General features: G+C 43.2%; 1 protein-coding gene across 2 annotated transcripts in view; it reads right to left on the reverse strand.

The window, feature by feature from the left end:
• Positions 1–4,100: 4,100 nt before the first annotated feature.
• RSH1 (RELA/SPOT homolog 1) overlaps positions 4,101–21,809 on the reverse strand; it is a 44,304-nt gene continuing 26,595 nt past the window's right edge. The window contains exons 10-24 of one of the 2 annotated variants that reach the window (XM_087683673.1): positions 12,066–12,173; positions 11,792–11,889; positions 9,662–9,722; positions 9,502–9,564; positions 9,348–9,404; positions 9,158–9,259; positions 8,941–9,084; positions 8,716–8,847; positions 8,434–8,553; positions 8,245–8,316; positions 5,937–6,023; positions 5,304–5,793; positions 5,170–5,231; positions 5,026–5,094; positions 4,101–4,944 (exon numbers count right to left, since the gene is read on the reverse strand). In XM_087683673.1, coding sequence (XP_087539799.1) covers positions 4,846–4,944; positions 5,026–5,094; positions 5,170–5,231; positions 5,304–5,793; positions 5,937–6,023; positions 8,245–8,316; positions 8,434–8,553; positions 8,716–8,847; positions 8,941–9,084; positions 9,158–9,259; positions 9,348–9,404; positions 9,502–9,564; positions 9,662–9,722; positions 11,792–11,889; positions 12,066–12,173 — 1,764 coding nt within the window. In that variant the 3' untranslated portion in view covers positions 4,101–4,845. The remainder of the gene's footprint in view (positions 4,945–5,025; positions 5,095–5,169; positions 5,232–5,303; positions 5,794–5,936; positions 6,024–8,244; positions 8,317–8,433; positions 8,554–8,715; positions 8,848–8,940; positions 9,085–9,157; positions 9,260–9,347; positions 9,405–9,501; positions 9,565–9,661; positions 9,723–11,791; positions 11,890–12,065; positions 12,174–21,809) is intronic. The other variant, XM_087683674.1, reaches the window with a different exon arrangement.

The following is a 21,809-nucleotide window of genomic DNA, read 5'->3' on the forward strand; positions in this document are numbered from 1 at the left end:
ACGGCTATGGCAGCTTGACAACATTTGCGTATTTTGGCCATAACTTTTGCATACGATATCAAATTTAGGTGTTCTATAGCTAGAAATAAAGACATGAGAAGAGCTAGAGATCATAGCACTCAGAGAGTTGATTCTTAGTAGTTTAATTTTGCCTCTTGTGCCACTAGAGACCATCTAGCAAGGTAATGCTTAAGGCCAAGTGTGTGAGGGAGCACAAGTCATGTGAGGGAGCATGTGGGCACCTTCTAGAGGTCTGGGTTTGTGATTATAATAGTATCCTTTCTCAAAGATAGAGCTACCAGCGGCGTCTACCAACTCATACTAGTTGTTCCCACTGTGGTAGTGGTTAACTGCTAGTTGACCTTTGGGTGAGTGTAGCTATCAATGGCGCCTGGCCTGCCTATTGAGTCCTAGCGTGTGTGTACGTAAGGGTTGGAAAGGAAGGTCCTGGTCTACCGTGTGGCCTCTCAAAGGTGCTATTGCGCGCGAGCACAGAGAGAGAGAGAGGGGTTCACCAGGCTCTGTTGTGATGTGATAGGGGATTCAGGAGGCTGTCCGCCTCCTGAGCTGGAGCGTGTATATTGACAAAGAATTGAAATCAGAGGTGGACTGACTGGTGGGTGGAGGGAGTTACGACGTCATTCAGGGCCTTGGTGATTCGGAGCTTCTTAGTAATGCAGTCTCTGTTAAGGTTAAAGCATTGGAGATGGCCAATGGCTTAGTAAGCAATAATTAAAGAAGCTGATCGGGATCAGGCGAACGATGGAAGAGGCGGCATGTCATTGAAGCAATCAATATGGGTCTGTGAGATAAAGCATTTGGTGTTATGTTGCTGCCCATTAGGGCCAATGCTACCGCATCCAAGTGCTTGCATGTAGCTGGTCAAAGTTGGATTGGCCTCTCGCACCCAACTCAAACTCCGAGGGCTGGAGCAGCAGGGAATCTCTCGGAAATAGACCCACCAACCTATGGTTTTGTGACATTTATACGAGCAATGGATCTTTAAGAGTCGATGTATGCTCCACAAAAGTGCGCACGCATATATAGATATACATGTGTGTGTGTGTGTGTGTGTCTCCTTTTTTCCCCTATGTTCTCTCCTTTTTATCTTTCTATGTCTTCTTTCCCCTCTCTCTCTCTATGTTTTCTTTCCTCCTCTCATGTGTGTGAAGGCATAAAAAGAACCTACAAAATTACATAATTTTATGTTATAATATATGTGGTGAAAGTTTCAATTTACACTTGTGAAAGTGTGGCAAACCATTCTCTAAACCAAACAAACTTCTTAGTTGGTTGGGCAAATACTTTTATGGAACATATAAAGATACAAAACCTTGCACATTTTTATCTTTACACTTACAATGGTATACTTTTATGGAACATATAAAGATACAAAACCTTGCACATTTTTATCTTTACACTTACAATGGTAAAATTTTCTAAATGATAAAAAGTGGTAAAAGCATACAATAATAGATTGTTCAACCATGCTAATGGAAAGAAAATACTGTGATTAAAGTAAGGTCAATCTTATAGCACACAATCATAAAAGCTGAACTTTTTATGAAGAAAATTACCTAATAATGGATTGATCAACTAGAGTGCAACATTGGCTTACATTGTCTATGTAAATCTCTACCATTTGTTTGTTTCCCAATTTGAACTCTTATTCTAGAGGTGCTCACTGCAAGAATAATAAGTTATCTCTATCTTTTTATCAATAAACCTAGATCTATATTAACACTTGATGTGATCTTCTTTTATTGTTAGAATGTTTCTACTCACATGTACTTATCTAATCATAACTTATACAAACCTTTAAGATAATGTAATGAATGTCTCCACATCTAACCTAAAATGTATAAATATTGGAATAAATTTAATCTATTTTCTTTTATATTTCTTTCACGTGAGTGGCAAGAGGTGATATCATAACCTTTCTATACCATAGAAATGTGGGCAAATATGAAAACTTAAAATTATAACTCAACCTACTCAACTTATAAATGTGAGATTGGTAGCATGAAAATTTTTAGCCAATTGGTAAATATTAGCCACTAAATTATTATAGTGCCTCTCTCTCTCTCTCTCTCTCTCTCTCTCTCTCTCTCTCTCTCGTCAAACTTCTTGACCCAAATGCCATAAAAATCATAGACCCTCATTAAGATGTACATGGGCCGAGGCTTTGCATAATTGGGGGTTAGGGTTTTTTTCCTTCAAGGGACTCGGGATTTTCCATGACATGTGGCATTAGAGCCCCTTACCACCACAAAAAAAAACCTTATTCCGCTTCCTAAAACCCCCAGATTTTTATGGACCAAGGCAATGCATGATGGCAAGGGGGTTTTTTTTCTCCAAAGGGCTTACGGCTTTCCATGACACGTGGCATTAGGGCATAAAGGTGCAAGGAGATCAAGGCTTTAGGGGTGTATGCTTGGGGTTTAACAAAAAAAATGAGTGGATGGTTTGAAAATGTTGAGCTTATGGTATGACTGTGAGGGCTTAGGGTCAGGGAGTTCCTGGAATTTTTCCAAGGGTTGGGGTTTCTGAGGAGGTGGTATGGGGTGGGCATTAAGGCTTCAGCACATGGGAGATCAAGGCCAATGGGGCATATGCTTGCACTTTAAGAATCGTGAGAATAGGGTTCTTGAAAAGGAAGGATCTCTCTCTCTCTCTCTCTCTCTCTCTCTCTCCATCTCTCCATTCATTCATTTGAATTTGGTCGGAACATGTGCACACAATATGTTGGCATAAACCAGCAAGCCCTTCAACTCATCGTCTAATGAAGCGGAGGGGGTAGTGGATACCTTGATGAAGCACTAAGTAGGGCCGGCTCGTTGATAGATCGCAAACTAGGTGGAGCAACCCTTCTTGACGGCCTTGACTAAGTGGAACTCATAGTTAATGATGGTCACTATTCATCAATGTTGCCGGATGCCTTGCGTCGGCTGCACCTGTGACAGTCCACTATTCCCAAGTCCCAAACGAGTTGTCATATAATGCTACAACTAACTGTTTAGAAAATAAACAGTACATAGCTTATGAATACAAGATGGTGTCTAGACCAGATACAATGTGGAACTGCTCTGGCAGTACTCTCATCCCAATGTATCTCTCATGGGCCTACCTAACATAGAAAAGCTGAAGTGACGAGGTAGGGCTCTTGAATGACGATCTAATATCCTCTATGTGTAGTTGATCTCTCTTGTGGAAGCATGGACCAGCTGGGCATGGACGGCAAACTCTGCATTTCTTGATGGCTCTCCCCAGGGTGAGCACTAGTCCAGCATATAATCAGGTTTGTAGATCCTTTCAAGAAGCTTGTCACATTGAAATCAGTTCTCAAGTGCATAGCGTCAGGAAATCCCATGAACCACCTAATTTTTGCCGTCTCTATTTCCAATTCTCCCTTCAATGTCCATTTCCTTGGTAGCCACTGCTCTGCAGTTACTTGGAACACTTCAAACTCTTAAACCTTACATGCTTTCCGTTTCCATTTCAGTCTCCGCTCTTCTTCCTGTTTCCCTGTTCCCCGTAAATTTCCTAAACAACGTAGTCTCAAAACTATATTTCAAGCAGCAGACTATGCATTTAACAAACATCAATAAAAATAGTTCAGACTCATTTCAAAGTTGATACACAGGTGCATTGACTTCCAGACAAATACTTCGCACTAAAGTTCCTCAGATGTGAACATTAGCACATCGCATTCGTCAAGGAATTTGGCCCGAAGAAAAATACATTGTTTAATCACAAGAGAAACACAATTCACCAGCAAAAGGAGCATCACTTGCAGCACGCTATGCAAAGCTTTTTATAGAGCAACTTAGTATGGAACTTCAAGAGTCCATGGTAAAACCCACAATATAATATCTGCTAACAAGCTCAAAAGCACTCACTCAACAGTGAAGCAATGACTGATTTCTAAACATCTGAGACCATGCTGATGACAGCAGCATGTATAAGACTCATAACATACTCTTTGAAACAAAGTAGGTCAATTTTGTTCGCAATTTTCAATGGGATGTCAGGGTCTCAAAGGATACAGTTCAAATGGTACGTTCAGTGCACTTAACAATTACAGACCATCCAATCTAGAGTTACTCCAAAATGGATACATTTGACATTGAATAAAAAAAACTTAACATTCTTCAGCTTATGCCAAGGAAGCTAAGCTCAACAAAACCTGCATTTACAAAACTTGAGCAGCTTTTATAGATCCAGCACCTTCCTCTGTGGTGCCATTTGATTTCATGCACCTGAACATACAGCCTCAGGAGTGTACAGAATGTTCCCTCAAGCGTTCCACAAAAAGAATACAGTTCACAAAGAAAGTGAGCATGCTCAATCAAAGCTCTTTATCGGACAATTACTCCTGAAATTTAGAGTCTATGGTACAACCCACAATATAGGAACAGATACAAACTCAGAAGCACTCGTCTCAGGGTCATCTTGATAGGTGACCAGACAGCAATGATTGGCTTCTGAGCATTCAAGGGCTTGCTAATTACAGCCCCATGTATAGTACTGATACCGGATGTCTTCAGTGGCAATATGATTACTAAACACCCACGAGGCTGGTATGGCTGGACTTCATCTTTGACAGTCAACTTCAGCATTCACCAGCACCAGGCATCAGCTGTGCTTTGTTACACTCGGTCAAAACTACTGCAATTCAATCATAGGCAGCTGCATCAAAAGCTTTTCTTAGCATTGCCCTCCATGCTCTGGTGTGAGACTAGTCACACTGCAAATGCTGTTCCAACACGGCATCTGTTAAATGTTATCACCAGCTAGCACTTGAGAAGATCAGGTTAAGGAGTGATCTTTTATCATATCATATGTTTACAAATATTGTGTTGCTGATCGATGTCTATCCCAACTGCAGCCAGTTGACCAGCTTATGACTCCTTCAATAGAACTGACACCACCACAAGCCTTCATCTGAAAGCCAATTACAAAAAAACTGATGAGTGCACGAAAGTAAAACTTAACAACACTTCTCTACCAGCAGATAATACATACAAGGCCCTGCGTGTCTCCTTCCACATGAATCAACACAGTTCCTAGTCCTTGACTCCGGTCTGTCTCAGCCTGGAGAGTAGTGTATAGTTAATTAAACAAGAGAAATAATTGTGCCAGTTACAAATTCAATTACAATCAACTTACCACACAAGCACATATTGAAACCCCAGCTGCACCGATGACTCCAGTTACTTCTGCAAGTATTGCTGAAACAACAGAATGTTAACGATTTTCAGAAATGGTGAAAACCATGCAAACTGCAATTACAAAAAGCTTACTCCTGCGATCAAGGTAGAGCACACTGATCCATTGTATAGACTGATTTGCTGATCCATGCCACAATGCTAGTCTTCCTGCTTGCCAGTCTTGAATGTTTGCCAGGACTTCTCCATGCATAGACAGCAAGTTTCTGGATGGAACATTCCCTGCTGGTATCTCATTACAAAGCCTTGAATAGCCAGTCAAAGACACTGCAATCTCTTCAGCTTTCTTATTTTTCTTGCCATTCACCCGGGGAGTAAAGATACTGGCTCCTTCATTAGTCTTGATATGCAATTCCTTGACTGGCGTAAGAAATTGTGATATGACATGGTTGCTTTTGAAACTGTTGCGCTTCCTATTTCCTATATCAGGACTTTCATTTGAAACTAATGCAGTTTCCCAGCCATTCTCAAGCATCTGGTCAAATTCATCGAGCTCATGTACAAAATTTTGGACAGTATCTTCTGTCAGCTCATCTGCAGACAAAACAGCTTGCTCCCGCAAAAACTGCCAGCAGCAAGCAAAAGCTGCTCTAAGAAGAGAACCAAACACCGAGAAATTACAGCCTTAACACTGAAGCTCACAGTTTTCAAACACTGTAGCACAATTTTGCATAATGTTTTTAAGTAAAGATTCTGAGTATGGCTTGCCTTGGTGATCTTATGTCGAGCACTACGAGTTTTTGCATGATGCAGCCATTGTCTATGTCGATGGAAAACTGACTTTGTTGACAGACCCTGAAAATCATACAGAACTCAAATCAAGTTGATAAACTTATCAACAGAAATGCTGATTGATATCCCCCTCCCCAAAAAAATAAATAAACAAATACATAAACATGAACAGATTTCACTCCTACTCAGCCAACTAAGTTCTCAAATGCATTCTGAAGGAGTTTAGAATGAAAGGATGATTCAATTGCATTGAAAACAAAGGGATCCTCTTTTCTTTAAAATTTTTAATTTGTTTAAAAAATCTGACTTTTCTACTACAATAAATATGAATAATCCTACCAGAAATTTTCAAATATGGTTCACTCAGGAAAATTGGAGAACCTAGTATAGAAACTCAAAGGTAATTTACCTTTTTTTCCTCCAGGAAGCCCAGAAACTTACACTCAAGCCTTGAGCTAAGATCAGCATTTATTGGGTCAGAGTGAGAACCATACTGAGGTGCAAGTATTTCTACCAAACAGCAACTCCATTTTTAAACAATACACTTGCATTGACAACCACTTCGAGTCAATACCATTATATAAAATCAAACAAAAAGGAACACGGTATTTTTTCGATATAGCAAAATGACAGAACTTAATAATAACTAGATATAATGATTCAAAGCATGAGCTATAACTCGATGTAATGTTATCAAGTTACATCACTCAAATAAACCATCTTAATGGTGTCTTTATCCCCCTCTTTACACTTTCTTCAATCATGTCATATTTTGTTTTTTTGGCCCCATGTACTAAGCACACTTTAAAAACACCTAAACTAGTCCTTTTGCAGAGAAATCTTGGTGCTTTCCCAATATGATTGTAAGATCTACCTACAAAGACAGACCTACATACGACAGTAGGGAACAGTGCATAGCCAAAGGAGAATTTTAGCTATACTTTCTAAGAGATTTATAAGTAGCTCTAAACATAGAGTCCTTTAAGATCCTTTGGACCATCGAAATCTCCTTTACACAATGCCCTGTCCAAAGAAGCCATAGATGGCACTCTCCCCAAAACCCTACTATTCTAAAATTCCATATCTAGCATATGGTGATAACGGGTGGCACATCCCAGAGCTAAATGAAAGTACTGGGGCTAACCGACCAACATAAGAGCAACTAAGTTTTCAAGGACTATATTTATCCACTATATAACTTCTCCTTCCATGAAGCTAAATAGCAAAGTCAACTGCAAAATATGATCCAACTGGTGCAGTGCAGTTAATTTTGCATTCAGGAACTGATCTGTTTACTGGAATGCCACAATCGTTCCAACCAACTCAAGGACAACGAGGGTAAAAAAACTTATCTTTGTCCAGCCAGAACTCCATGCCACAAGCATACAATTAAATGGATAAATATCTCAAAAGGAAGATATCACAGCAAGATACAGTTCAACTTGGGCAACATAGTGATTTTTCAAATCAAAATTTAATCTGCCTACTGAACTATTACTTTTCCAATGATGGTTCTCTTCCTGAGCATCTCAGGACAACTGGGGTTGCAAAAACCCTTATTTCTGTCCCCCCAAGGCTAGAAACCATGAGTTTCACACTCAAGAAGTAAGAGGTCTCTGCCGGAAAATGCTCAAACCTTAAATAGCAAGAATACCAGTTTTGATCAACTGCTGCTTGTTATATTCATTGACATCCTTAATATGCATGATAATCTGCAAAGTGTACCAGAGAGCTCAAAAAATAAAAGACAATATAGAGAGCTGCGTACACCTTGAAGAAACAGGCCACATTTATGCTGGATGATCTAAAAAGAGAGTAAATGTTAACTGTTTTCCTCCCATGTACAGTCCCATCTGAAGAATTGCCTTCATCTGCTGGTACCAGACTTGACCTCACAACCTCATAGTTATGAACCTACATTCTGCTGGGTTACCACCTTGGTGATCAGAGTAATGCAGTGCTTTGTGAATGCCCTCCCTAATTTTCTGGGTTAACATAGACCTTGCATTAAAGCATCACACTTGATATTGCTCGTGGAGGATTGTAAGGATTTCATTATTTTCCAACATGGTTTTGTTAAGACTTTAAAATATGTACATGCTGCAAACAAGGCCTAAGAGACAAAAGTACAAGACTGAGGCGATGCGGGCTGGAGAGAGCAGGAACCACTTTTATAGCCACATTATGCACTCCATACATTGATTGAAACATGGCTGTGTTCCAAACAAGATGGTTAACAAACGAAAATGTATTATTAGAAAACTTTGGCATGCAGCAAACTTACTTCATAAGTAATGACTTCCACCACTTCAGCATTTGCCAAGACATGTGCCGGAGACACAAGGTTACCATTCACCTACAGTTTATCCCAATAGTCATTTATAAGCTGCTCAAAAGAAACAACTTTGCAGCAAAGCAGAAACTTGAAAAGACTACTCAATGTTTGCAGAGCTATATGGAAAATCGTAATCACTTTACAAGACACAATTTGGTGAAGCGTATTGACCTTGGCAGCAACCATCTTGTTTCCCAACTCTGTGTGGATTTGATAGGCATAATCAATTACTGTTGCACCTTTGGGCAGATTTTTAATCTGCAGGAAAACCAGAACACCAACATACCAATTGCCTTACTACTGAAAGTTCATCAACTAATTGTTTCTCAGCCTTCATCCTTCAGTATTTTATGTCATTTTATTGATCTCCATATGCTCTTAGTTGGAACAACAACCCAAATGCTTTAGCAGCTTCTATACCTCTCCCTTTGGTGTAAAAACAAAGACCCTGCTTCCAAGAAGATCCCCAGTAACAGTGTCGACAAATTCTCGAGCAGACATGTTGCCCACAAATTCTTCTTGCCATTCCCGAATGGCCTTCAGCCAACTAACCTAAAAACAGAACCCAAAAAATCAGAAATTTTTAGCAAGATCAGATACTGTTTGAAAAATAGAGGCCTCACAAATTAACATCAGCTTACACACCCTACGTGCAAGGTCAACATTGTTCATGAAATTGTTAGCAGCCTTTGGCAAGCCTGGTTTCAATGGAAAAATGTGGCTGGACCTCCCATTATAGTGTGCTGCGATTCCCCTTTCAGCCAAGATGTCCATATCTTCTGTTCTTATCTGAAAAGGGTAAACCCTTGAGACAGAAAAACAAGCCAGAAAAGGGAAATCCAACATGGAACGAATTTTGTACCTGAATTTCAAGGCGGAAAGTATTCTCGTACAGAAAAGGAAGGACCTTTGTGTGAAGACTCTGATATCCATTGGGTTTTGGCGTGGCAATATAGTCTTTCATCTGCATAGCAGTATTATTTTTACGTGACATTGGTATTCACTTAAGAATTACTCAAAGATGAAGATTTCGGCATTTGCCATTGACATACTGATTGTGGAACTGGAGACCACATTTGATGAATCAGACCAAGAACATGGTAACATATCTGCCATGAAAATTTCTATAGAGTCAGACCATAGAAATTAAAGGTGCACTACAAGCATGCTAAACCTAGAGCCTCACTTCATGGTTTTGTAAAGGACCTGCTCAGCATCACATAATGGCCCCACTCTTGCTCGTGGCTTTGGTGTAAGAATGACCCGTAGCTACAAGATCAGATGGGATTACTTTAAAAATGCTGACCAAAAATCACATTTAATATATGTTAATTCGAAACATAAGCCTTTAATACTGATAGGGAACCTGAGCAATGTCCTGAACTTCATTTATAGATCCATTAGACTCAACAAGCTTCTTGTAGATGCTGAAATGCAGAAGCCAAAATCAGCTGACAATATTTTGTTCATACATAATCACACTGACATTCTGCTGATGACTTGCCAATGGTGCAAACATTGTTCTGCCCAGCTGAAAAAATACCAGCTGAGATGAAAATATTTGTGACAGAGAACCCTTAACATAACAAATTTGGCCTACGTAAAGTTGACAGAGTCAGAAGATTGAATTTTCGGCCAGTGCAGCCCAACCAACTGCTGATTAGATACCAACAGGACAACTCGCTACATTGAAGTTAGCCCTTTATTGCAGGGCACAAGTAATTGACACTGACAGTGCAAGTAGGAGAAGCAAAGCACAGATTTATGCTGATAGGGAGCAATCACCAGGGTGTTAAAGATGCCTGAGAACTTGAAAATGCTGCATATGTGGGCACTAGAAAAAGTATCACCAGATAATGAAACCACATAAAAACTTTGAAAGGTTGAACAGAATTCATAAAGATGAAGTGTATGTTCTGTTAGCACTAAGAAACAAGACCTAAGCCGAATTTTGTGTATTAAATCAATACTGAAAAACAGGTTGAGGGAGATCCAACCTGAGAATCAGCAGCAAATATAAAGTAGTGTTGCATGCCTTCCAGAGCAAAAGCCTACTTTACAACAAGTCTCCTGCCATATGCACGGAGGATCGTGCTGTATCCATGTAGGAATACCCCCTCCATGCTTGCATGGTCTGTATTCCTCATCTCTGTGTTAAAAGATGCAGACACAACCTGCCATCCCCATCTTGCATGGCTTTATAATACTGCACAAATTTCATGAGCATGCGTGTAAGTGCCTTTTTTAAGGTGCATTTAGGTCTGACCTAACGAGTATAATCTGTGGAACCTACTATTGCACTATCTGCCTCCTTTATGTGCTGAATGTGCCTGCCATCTTATTATCTGCCTAAGCCTGAGCAATCTTTCCTGAAGATTGCTGGGCCATACTCATCACACACATGGCCTCCTTGAAGCGTATCAAAGTCTGAGATATTATGAATCAACGGGATTCCATTTGCCACAAAGAATGATTGCATTTGGATCTGTCTCAACCTCCTCCATTTTGAAACACAAAGCAATATATTCATCTACAGATCTACAACGTGCTCATGAATGCACATTCATGGCTGATCCATGAGAAAGAGCCAGCAGATGATGACCAAACCCCAAACTAAGCTGAGGCGGATAGGTACATGTTTTATATGAAGGAACCTGCTAAGCTTATGAGAGGCAGTCTCGAAAGAGCAGGAAGATAGTGAATCCTCCTGCCAATAAACGCACATTCTACATTGAAGCTAGGATAGTTACTTGTCTTTTTCTTTGAAAGAATAGAAAAATCAATTAATCGACTCCTCAGAAAAAACTCCAGAGGTAACAATTCAAAAAAACCCTTGTATAGGACTACAGGCATACATCAAACTCTGAGAAGGCTAATATAATGGCTGTGTGAAAAGCCACTGTAGTACCAAACGATATCCAACTCTAAATGGAAATAAGTCACGGAATCCCAAGTGCAAAGAAGTCACTCCCCATATTTCCTGCTGTACAATTCAAATAAAGCAGTTGAGTAACAAAGGGTCACAAATCTTATGAGAACCAACTCTAGAATAGTTGGGACCTATAGCTGTCATCCAATCATCTTTTAGTTGTGCAATACCCAAAAGTTTTAACAATTCTAGCTGAGCAGCGAAACTTATAAGTCATACAAATCACAATTGATCAACGAGGTATGGACCACAATTCAATCCTACCCAAGAACTAAACGAGTGAGATCGGCAAATATAACAAGGTATGAGGAAAATTTTCAGCCAAACCCCTCCGTAAAAAGCCAAGGACCACCAAGTAAGTCCTACCTATGAGAAAGGAATTTTGATCAAGGAGCTATAATCCACAATTCCATCCTATCCCAGGGCTAAGCAAGTGAGAGTGACAAATAGAACAAGATATGAGGAATATTTGCAACGAAACCCCTCAATAAAAAGTCAGAGACCATGAAATAAGCCTACATATAAGAGAGATTTTTAGAGTCTATCAGCTTGAGTTGCATGCCACACCTGTACAACTCTTTACACAAAGTCTGTACTTTCACATCCACTGCCATGAAACTCAAAAACTGGTCAGCTGTAACACGCTCCAGCAAAAATCTTCTAGCCTGTAGAATCAAAGTTAAAACTATTATCATTTGCACACAGGACAATTCGACGACCATTCCCAAAGTGGAAGAGCCAAAAATTATTTTGTCAGAGGCAGTCACTTGAAATCAACTCAACTTCAATTCTCAAGTTGTAAAAGTAATCAACAGACAGCTAGAAAGAAATAAGCCCAAACCTCAAGAGCTTCTTCTTCATGTTCACCATGCACTTCTTCTACCCTCTTCTTCAGATTTGTGTAATCCTCTGGATGCAAATACATGAACGACAATTCTTCCAGTTCTGACTGCAATTCAGTGAAACCCCTACCTTAGTACCTTCTTACACATTCTGATTCGTAAATACTTGGGAATGATACTTATTTCACATCCAAAAACCAAAAAAGACACCTTAAGTATGTCTTCCTAAATTAAGATACACTCCTCTATTTTCATATTGTTGTTTTCAATTACCCTTAATTCAGTTAAAGCATGCATATATCCACTCCATTGGCACAGTACCCCAAATAAAAATATAGCAGCTCATTGTTAAAAGTCTGAGCTCATGGTGGTGGATCGAAGAGGAAGATTAAGCTCATGATGACATAGACATGACTTGACCTGTTACACAAGTGAATTAGGTTCCAAGCTTGAGATTTGGACTCATAAACACAATCTTGTGTATAAGACTGACAATGACAAAGATACTAACTGAAATGGGAAAGCATCATGATATTGCATTCATCATATATATCAAAAAGTGGTAGTCAAGTACAATGCTTTATAGTTGTTGGTTGTTGGATGGGTAGCAGTTTCCCTTTCTGTGCATATGGGATTCAGTCTGCCTGCATGTCCTAAGCCTAAACTGCCTCATACAAAGAGGCCACTGTGGGTGTGATTGTAAATCTCAACATATTCCACAATTCCTAGAGATTGAGGCAAGCGGACACTCCTTCAGGCAACAAGTCATTGTGCGTGAGCAACCAGGGTAGTGCCTGCAATGCCATGACTTTGAGTACCTGGCAGCAAAGTGCACGCGCTTCGGAGCTAGGGCAGCTTCGCCGACAGGCTCACAAGTGGATGCAGACGGTTTCACACGAGTACAGAGACGACAAAGAGGGAGACGGCAGGGGGGCCGCACGCAGCTCCATAGCCACGGCAGGGAGCAGGAGGGCGAGCATCACCCCCCCGGCAAAGCACCACGCGGTCCCCTCCCACTCCTCGCCCTACCCGACATGTCCACAGGTCTACACATCCACCCCCCACAAAAGCGTCACACGCCGTATCACCCAAGGGCCCCCACCCCCTCCCCATGACTCCCCCTCCCCGACCCTAGTCCACACCCCCCTTCACCCAAAGCTACTAGCCCCCCCACACCCGTCGGTTGCCTCCAACCACCCTACCGTCCTTCGATTCTCCCCCTCCCCACCATCACCCCCGCCGACCAGCCTCCCCCTGATTCCCACCCAATGCAGGTGACCATTCCCCCACCCATCCCCCCCCCCCCCCTCCCACAGGAGATGAGAAGCCCCACACGCCAACATCCTTCACCCACCAACAGTCTAGTCCCCCCCCCCCCGCAAACACAGTCACCAGTTCATCCGTCCATGCCACCTGTCACACTTTTCCGAGATAGGCACAACTACTACCACAAGAGTTTTTTCGCACTGGGCCGTGGTCTTACTTGAGAGTTGCGGAGCAAGAGTGTTCCCACTACCCCTGGAGGTGGAAATCTTCGTGGTACACAAGTCTAGAAACGGCAAGATCCATCTACTAGCACCACCGGATGGACCAAACTATGCCTTCTTCCTTCAATCCTCTCACACAAGAGACTGGATGACGACTCAAATAGAGGAGGAGGTGAAGAGCCACGTGGCAAACCACATCTCTCAGTGGATGGAAGAAGGTGGACTGGCACCTTTTTCCCAACAGTGGCCGGGTTGCATGATGGACATCAACTGGTGGGTTGGGGCCGAGGTCCCTCATCTAAGCATTATCTTTCAAGCCCCTCCACAGTGGAGAGCGCCGATGGATTTGATGGAGTGGCCCCTAGCACAAGCGGCCCGTTTCTACCAATGTACGTAGTCTCGCCTCTCAGCCTGGTTAATAGAAGCCGTGGTGGTACCACCAAGTGCATCCATCACCCCCATGGTCTACATGGGGGAATGGAGTTCACCATCCAAGCCAACAACGAAGGATATACGTATGCCTCATAGTTCCTCTTCTTCGTCAATAGCTTCCACACCAAAGAGATGCTTGTTTGGTCAATCACAGGTCTCCCCATGAGTTTACACCTTGCATCCTGGAATGTGAATAGCCTCCAATATAGTGGGGCACGTGTGATTCCAGAAAGTTGATTGTTCGGCAGGAGCTACAACCTGCCCTTGCCGGACGGATCATCTTACTTCTACAAGAGCACAAGCTCACTCCCACCCAGGCCCAACAGGTAGGAAAGGTACCCCCGAGCAGCTCGCACACTTACTGGGAGCACGCCATAGGTGCCCACGGCAGGAGTGGAGGCGTATGCACCTCTATTGGCTTGAGTCTCACCGCATGTGTACGAGACTACGGGACGATAGTGGCAGGGAGGGTTCTATGGATCAGATTGGATATTGGGGACTTGTGTCTTGGAGTCCTCAATGTCTATACCCCTACGGAGGTTAGGGTACGCAGTAGTTTTTGGGTGGAGATTGCCGATGGACTCCCAGAGGTGGATTGTTGGATCGTTGGAGGAGACTTCAACAACCCGAAGGCTTTAGAGAACTAGCAAGGTAGAGGCAAAAACTATCAGGGCATGGCTAGGGAGGAGGAGGAGGCATAGGAGGTCTTTCTACTAGCAGTAGGAGCATGAGATGCCTGGAGAGACCCTGCCTTCCATAGGAGGAAGAGGCCAATGGACTTCTCTTGGGGATACAGGCGGCTAGGTGGAATCCTGCTCGAGCGGTTGGACAGGTTTTATGTGGGAGAGTAGGCAGGCTCTCGTGGAGGCCAGATTGGGCAGTTGGCGGCACCACGTTGTCCAATCATTGCCCGGTTCTCCTGACACCTAATCCCCGAGCATCTGCCCTAGACACACGATCATGTCGGATCCCTGACTTGATCTATAGGAGGGAGGAGGTGACGAGACAGATAGAGTAGATTTGGACCAAGGAGTGGGGCAGGAGGGACTGGATCGCAGAGGAGATTGCAAAGGTCCTAGCCGAGTCGACCAATACCTGCCAAGAGACAACCATACAGGCCAGGCAGCAGAGCTAGGAGGAGAGAGCACTCCAGCGGGACCTTGCAGCCACGCGAAGATTATCACAGGAGACACCAAGGAATCCCACCCTCCACGCACAAGACGTGCGCGCGCGAGTAGCCATTGCTGGCCTAGAGGACAAGCGCTCGGAGTTCTCTTTTCGCACCTCAGCAACTTTCTGGATGCGAAAGGGGGAGACGATGTGCAAGGAGTTTTTCCAAGTCCACCAACCTCACACCTTAGGAGCATAGTAGCCAAAAACGTCAAAAACGTTTAGAAACTAAACATCAGAAACGTGTTTCGTAAGTTTCTTTCAGGAGGGGGTAAAATAAGAAACTCGGGTTTTTTTTAATAGGGATTTTTAATACTTTTGACTAGAAAAAGAGGTTCTAAACCTCTATGGAACTCTCTCTTAAACAAAGAATGGTTCATTGAGCTTGAGTGATAATAGAGTCAATTGAGAATAATACATTATACGTTACATATCCATGATCCATTATTGACTTGTCACTTATGTCAAAGTTACTTTGGACAAGCTATACTATGGTTTAGAACTCAAACATTATGATTCATACATATCATATAAAGAAAATTGAAATTAACATGTAAATAGTCTATCTATAATATGGACTAAGTCAAGTTGCAACAACATGATTCTCATTTCAAAACGAACTGACAAAATGTCAAAATCGAGAATGAATCATAATATATCATAAATAACTCATAAATGAGACTAAAGTCATATAGTATTCGAATCTCGAGACAAAAATAGACACTAGATTGACAAAGTCCAATAACTAAACAAAGTCACAAAAAAATCAGTCTCTCATTCAAAATCTTGAGCCCTCACAAGTCGTTACAGATCATCATCATCATGTTTAACATTGCCCAATAGTTTTTATCAAAAAAACCATGTTTTGGGTTCCAACTGACCAAAAAAATAAAAAATAATAAAAACGTCTACGTTTTTTACTCTCAGAAACGTTTCGTACTTTAAGAAACGTTTCGTAAGTTTCAAATTCAAAGAAACGGGTTTCTTAGCTACTATGCTTAGGAGAGCAGATACACAGCCTTCGAGATTAGTATGGGAGGACTCGTTCTAGCCCAGACGAGGTGATGGAGATTGCCACCGACTACTACAGACGCCTTTTCCAGCAGGAGACAACCTCAGCTAGAGGACAGCGATGTAGACAGCAAGTCTGGGATCACATCCCGTCCCTCGTCACAAAGGAGATGGGACGCTCCCTCCTAGCCCCCTTCACAGAGAAGGAACTAGAGGAGGCTTTCCATACACAAAGGACAAGCAGAAATGCCTGGGAGAGGATGGCCTCTCTAAGGCCTTCTTCACTACCTACTGGGAAGTGATGAAAGACCCCCTACTAATGGCCTTCCAGGAGATTTTCACTTCAGGACAAATGCCAGGAAGTCTTTTGGCACACCTTATCAATCTTCCCCCCAAAGGGGGAGACCGGTTGTGGAGCTTCCCCAGTGGAGATCGATCATCTTATTGTCAGTGGCCTATAAGGCACTGGCAAAGATGATTGGTAGGCGACTACGCCTCATGCTTCCAAACATCATCCATGACACACAGACACACTTTGTCCAAGATAGCAACATCCTAGACAATGTATTCACCTTCTTTGAGGCGACAGAGTGAGTTCAGCACAGTGGGCAAAGATTGATCATAATACTCTTGGATTTTGAGAAAGCTTATGACAAGATGGATTGGGATTTCCAAGAGGGCACCATGGTGAGGTTGGGTTTCCCCCAGGCTTGTATTCACGAGGTCTTCGCACTTTACAGATCGGCCACCAGCAGGGTTCTCATAGGTGGTAGGCGAGGGAGGAGTTTCGATGGAGAGATCGGTCCGACAGAGCTGCCCCCTGGCCCCATACCTATTCCTACTCTTTGCAGAGGCGATGTCTCACTTCCTCAAGTCATGTGTGAGCAGATAACACAGTCTCCAACTTCCAGTGAGAGAGGAGACTAAGTTGTTAGACTCACAGTATGCAGATAAAACAGTACTCTACGTAGAGGACGATGAGTTGATGCTAGAGAGAGTAAGGTTGGCTCTTGAGGTGTTCTATTCTGCAGCGGGAGCAAAAATCAATTGGCAAAAGTCAGTTGGTTTCCTCACAGACCTAGACTCTAGCACGGAGTGGAGCATCCACCTAGGATTTAGATAAGCAGAGGGCAAACCATCCAATACCTAGGGTTCTAGGTGGGACTCGAGATCACTCCTGCCAACAATTTCTTCCAGTCCTCGATTCTATTCAAATGAAGCTCACCTACTAGAGCACGGCTCGTCTCTCACTAGCCGGCCGAGCCCTCGTGGTTAACCAAGTCCTACTTGCAACGGCCTGGTATATCGCCTCGTGTTGGTGCTTCAGACATCTCCTCATCCTGCATAGTGCAGCTTCGCCACCTAGTGCGAAACTTCCTTTGGTTCAAGTCAAACGGCTCCAGGGATTCCAAGGCCAAGGTGGCGTGAGCAACCATCATACGGCATCGGTCAGAGGGAGGGCTTGGAATCATAGACCCAGAGTATCAGAGTATGGCCCTCTTGGGCAAGCTAGTTGTCCGCGGCCTCACACTAGGAGGGCAAAACTGGAAGATCCTATTACAAGAGGGTCTTCAGAATTGTAGACCGAGGCTTAGTGGTGAATGGAGGCCGTCCCTAAGATGGATCTTCACGTCATCCCAAATTACCCCCCCCCCCTCAAATCCCCTTTCCTTCTCGCAGCTTGCTCTGCGTGTGGCAGGGCCTCCGTAAGGTCCTAATCCAGAGTTCCCCAGGCTGGCAGGAGGAGATAGACCATCAGCCGGTAATCTAGAACCCCCAGGTCAGAGATCGAGAAGGGGCACAGATTGGCAAGCGCCCCCACATCTAGTAGACTGGTTGGGAGGCTGGCCCGGCTCGTACCATCAGGACATGGCGGGAGGTGTATAGGATGGTGGACAAGGAGGTGTTGCAGTGAGTATCAAACTGCCAAAGAGAAGTAGAGTTGAGAAGAAGGAAGATAGACGCAGCAATACCTCAAGAGTGGCTTCCTTCCCCAATACGAGAGCCGATAGAGCCCGGGGAGGAATGAGCCGCTAGGTTTTCACCAACAGGCATCCCCCTACAGGTGGCAAGTAGAGTAGGCAGTGCTCCACCTCGGACCTTCTTCACCATACAGGTGGGGGGGGGGGGTATCTAGCTCTTGACAGAGGGAAGCACGATGAGGGGATAGCTATCCTTTCATGTAGGAGGATCCGCGTGATTGGCCTTCAGGGGAAGTCATGGCGGTTGAACCCTTTCATCTTTTGGCAGGAGCTCAAGGAGTAGCACCTCTGGATCTCGAAAGGCAGGCCACTTGATGAGCTGGAGTGGGATCCGGGAGAGTGGCTATGGCTAGCCACTGCAGTTGCCAAGAAGCCAACGAGGTTCCTGGAGTAATCGCCGCCGAGATTGGTAGGCACGTACTGATGCAGGAGGATATGGATTGGGCGTTGTCACGTAGCAGGCACTGGGAGGAGCACAGCATGATGGAGCCTTTCCAACGAACCTTCTAGCACCGCCTATGGAATAGCTAGAGGCCAAGGAGAATATCGTATTTTTTATGGCTGGTGGCACATGGAGACTTGGCGATGGGAAGCTGGCTTGCCCAGATGCAGGAGGGAGGTTGTAAGCGCTACACACAGCAGCCTCTGGAAACCACAAAGCACTGCCTTTGGTCGTGTGAGCCAACGCAGCTCGTGTGGAGAGGAGCATGCCGCATCCTTCGCCGTATAGCACCCAACCTTGGATATATCTCATGGGGAGCTTTCTGCTAGCAGGTAGTCAGCTAGGGCCGTCACATTCTGTATAAGATCGTGATGCAAGACACGATATTCATTATCGAGACAGAGTCGTGCACAGTGGTCGGTTTGGAGGCTCTACCCATCCGCCAGGTACTGGAGCCCACAGCAGACCGCTCTAAGGTATGGGAGATCATAGGGAGTCTTACTGGTTAGCATATCTGAAAGACACGGTGTCAAGAGGCTTTCGGCAAAGAGAGACTTTCAGTACAAGCAACCTTAGCAAAGCTCTGGACCTCCATCATCCACTCCCTCCGCGGCCAATGGGATCAGGTGCAGGGCAAGTCTAGGGCTCCTCAGGAGCTCCGATGTCATTTCATGCGCACTTGGGGTGGCCAGGACCTATTTTTTGTGATGCAAGCAAGCAACCCCAGATGGCGATACACCCCCCCCCGGGGACCGCCTTGAGAGGCTTGTATACATGATGTATTTGTGACTTTCATCAGCTCCAACTAGTCTGTTGAGCATGAGCACTCTGTTGTAATCACTTTTTTCAGTAATATAATCAGCCACATTTTACTTGCCAAAAAAAAAAGGACATCACTCTCTAACACTCTGCCCTTGAGCATTTTGTACACTCTTACATTCATTTACTGCACTGATTCATTCACTTCAAAGTTCCCTTCGTTCTCTGTCTGTGTTTGTGTTTTTTTGCATTTTTAGTTTTGAGTTTTGTGTTTTATGTTTAGGGCTTGAGTTTTGCACGTCACTGTTTGAGTCCTTGTGTTTCAATCATGTCCGTACATTCTATGTTTCCTCAATGAAAACCCTAGCACATCTTCACATTAGGGTTATACCTTGATACATTAGGTGGACACTCATAGTTTGTCAATTATTTAAGGCCGTAACACTTGACCATCAACTCAAGATGGTCTGGTTAATTTGGTTTTCAACTCAATCACCACCTAATATAATTCACCTATAAATGAACAAAAATATGATTCTGCCCTAAAGCATAGTTACCTGGAACGGGGAACAGGAACGGGAGCGGGACCCCCTGGAACAGGGGGAACGTCCAAGGTGGGGGAACGGGAGCGGGGGGAACGGCACATATCTTAAGTGCCCCAAATATGCCCTGCATGATCAAGTTCCCCCAAAGAATGTCCCTCTAATTGCCCCAATACCCCTCAATGCTCCAAATTGACCCAAATGTCCCAAAATTGACTCGATTACCCCCACAGCTCCAAATTGCTCATGAATTACCCCAATTATTCTAGTTTCCCTTGAAATTAGACAATATAAATGGATGATTACCTTGGAATTGAAAATAGGCTGAAATTTGATTGTGATTTGCAAGAGTTCATAATGCATCAAATTTGAGCTTTGCATGGACTCCTAATTGGCTTGTGGGTTGTCTTGACACTTTGAATATTCAAAAGAGAGAGAGAGAGAGAGAGAGAGAGAGAGAGAGAGATTATTGTGTGCACATTAGGCAATGGAGATAGGTGAACATGTAGTAGGAGTGTGATATAAGCAAAAAGAAAAAACGTGGAAAAATGTATATTTTTGGTCAACAGGCCTGGAATGTCCGTTCCAAACAGGGAACGGCAGGGAACGGTAGGGAACGGCCCAGGGAACGGCAGGGAACATTCCCTGGCCGTTTCACCTCCTCCAAGGATCTGGGACACGTTAAACCGTTCCTATAGGCCGGAACGACCGTTCCCTGTTTCTATGCCCTAAAGATTTTATAGAGATAATCTCATCATCTACCTCAAGATTGATATCATCATGGTCCCTAATTATCCTAAAATATTTGTGTGGTTTATGCCTTTAAAATACTAATCACACCTTATGCATCCTAAAACTGAAATCCGATAGCTTTTGGCATCCAAAAGCTAGCATGCCATTCAATCCTGGTTAGGTAAGCCTAAGCCTAGAATGAGAATATAAAAATCACTACCATACATCCATTAACTTTCAAATTGCTTCCGCAACCAAGCAACAAATGCTTTATTACATACCTAATGCAAAGAAATCAATACATACTCCATCTACTTGTTGCTAGTTTTGTATAAGCAAATGTGCACAACATACTCACTTGAAAAAGAGCACAATTGCATGGGATAGAATATATTTCCCATCTTGCAAAGGATGAGGCCGCCAAGCTTGCTCATGTTTCTAAAAATTGGCCATTTGCTATCTCATTCCTACAATCATGGATGCCTCTCAAAGGAGCAAAATGTTGAGTTGCCAACAGTGCTTTCACTCACATAAGCTCATGTGCGTTTATTTGAGATGCGACAAAACCTACTTTCAAACTGGGAAAAACGAACTGCAGCTCTATGGCCTACCAAACACTTAAAAATGACCCACAACAATCTCCCTTTCAATTTTTACAGCCTGTTATGCATTTGCAAACTTCCTGACCCCAAGATTGATTAAAACCATGAATGGTCAGATCTCCACCAATAATCCTGAGTCTTATAACAAGAGCTAGTGGAAGTGAAAGTATAAAGTAGTTATGTTTTTAAGAAAAGAGAAAACTACGAGTAAACACCTAGAGACAATTTCCCATCACAAAATTACTGGGCAAAATAAGGTAGAGCCGAAGGTATCACTTGGAAGTAGGTCTAGGAACTAAGTTTTCTACTTTTACATGCAGCACATCTTTAACATTAGTGTAACTTGTATTGCCAAGTGCCATGGTCCATGTGTGTCACTTCTAGATTCGTGCATATGGGTGCCATCAAAGAGGCCCAAAAAAACATACCTCTACCCTGAATTGAGTAAACAATGCCCTTTGTGCTCATCACTCTTTATAATGTGTGGCTTGGGAAAGCTTAAGATTTATGAATAAAATTTAACCATGGCAGGTGAAAAAATAGGAAGACTTGGATTGAATTTTAGAGGTCAAGATTCTGAAAAG

Source organism: Lygodium microphyllum, chromosome 8, assembly GCF_053477565.2.
Source record: "Lygodium microphyllum isolate KBCC chromosome 8, Lygodium_microphyllum_v1.1.10, whole genome shotgun sequence".
Lineage (NCBI taxonomy): Eukaryota > Viridiplantae > Streptophyta > Polypodiopsida > Schizaeales > Lygodiaceae > Lygodium > Lygodium microphyllum.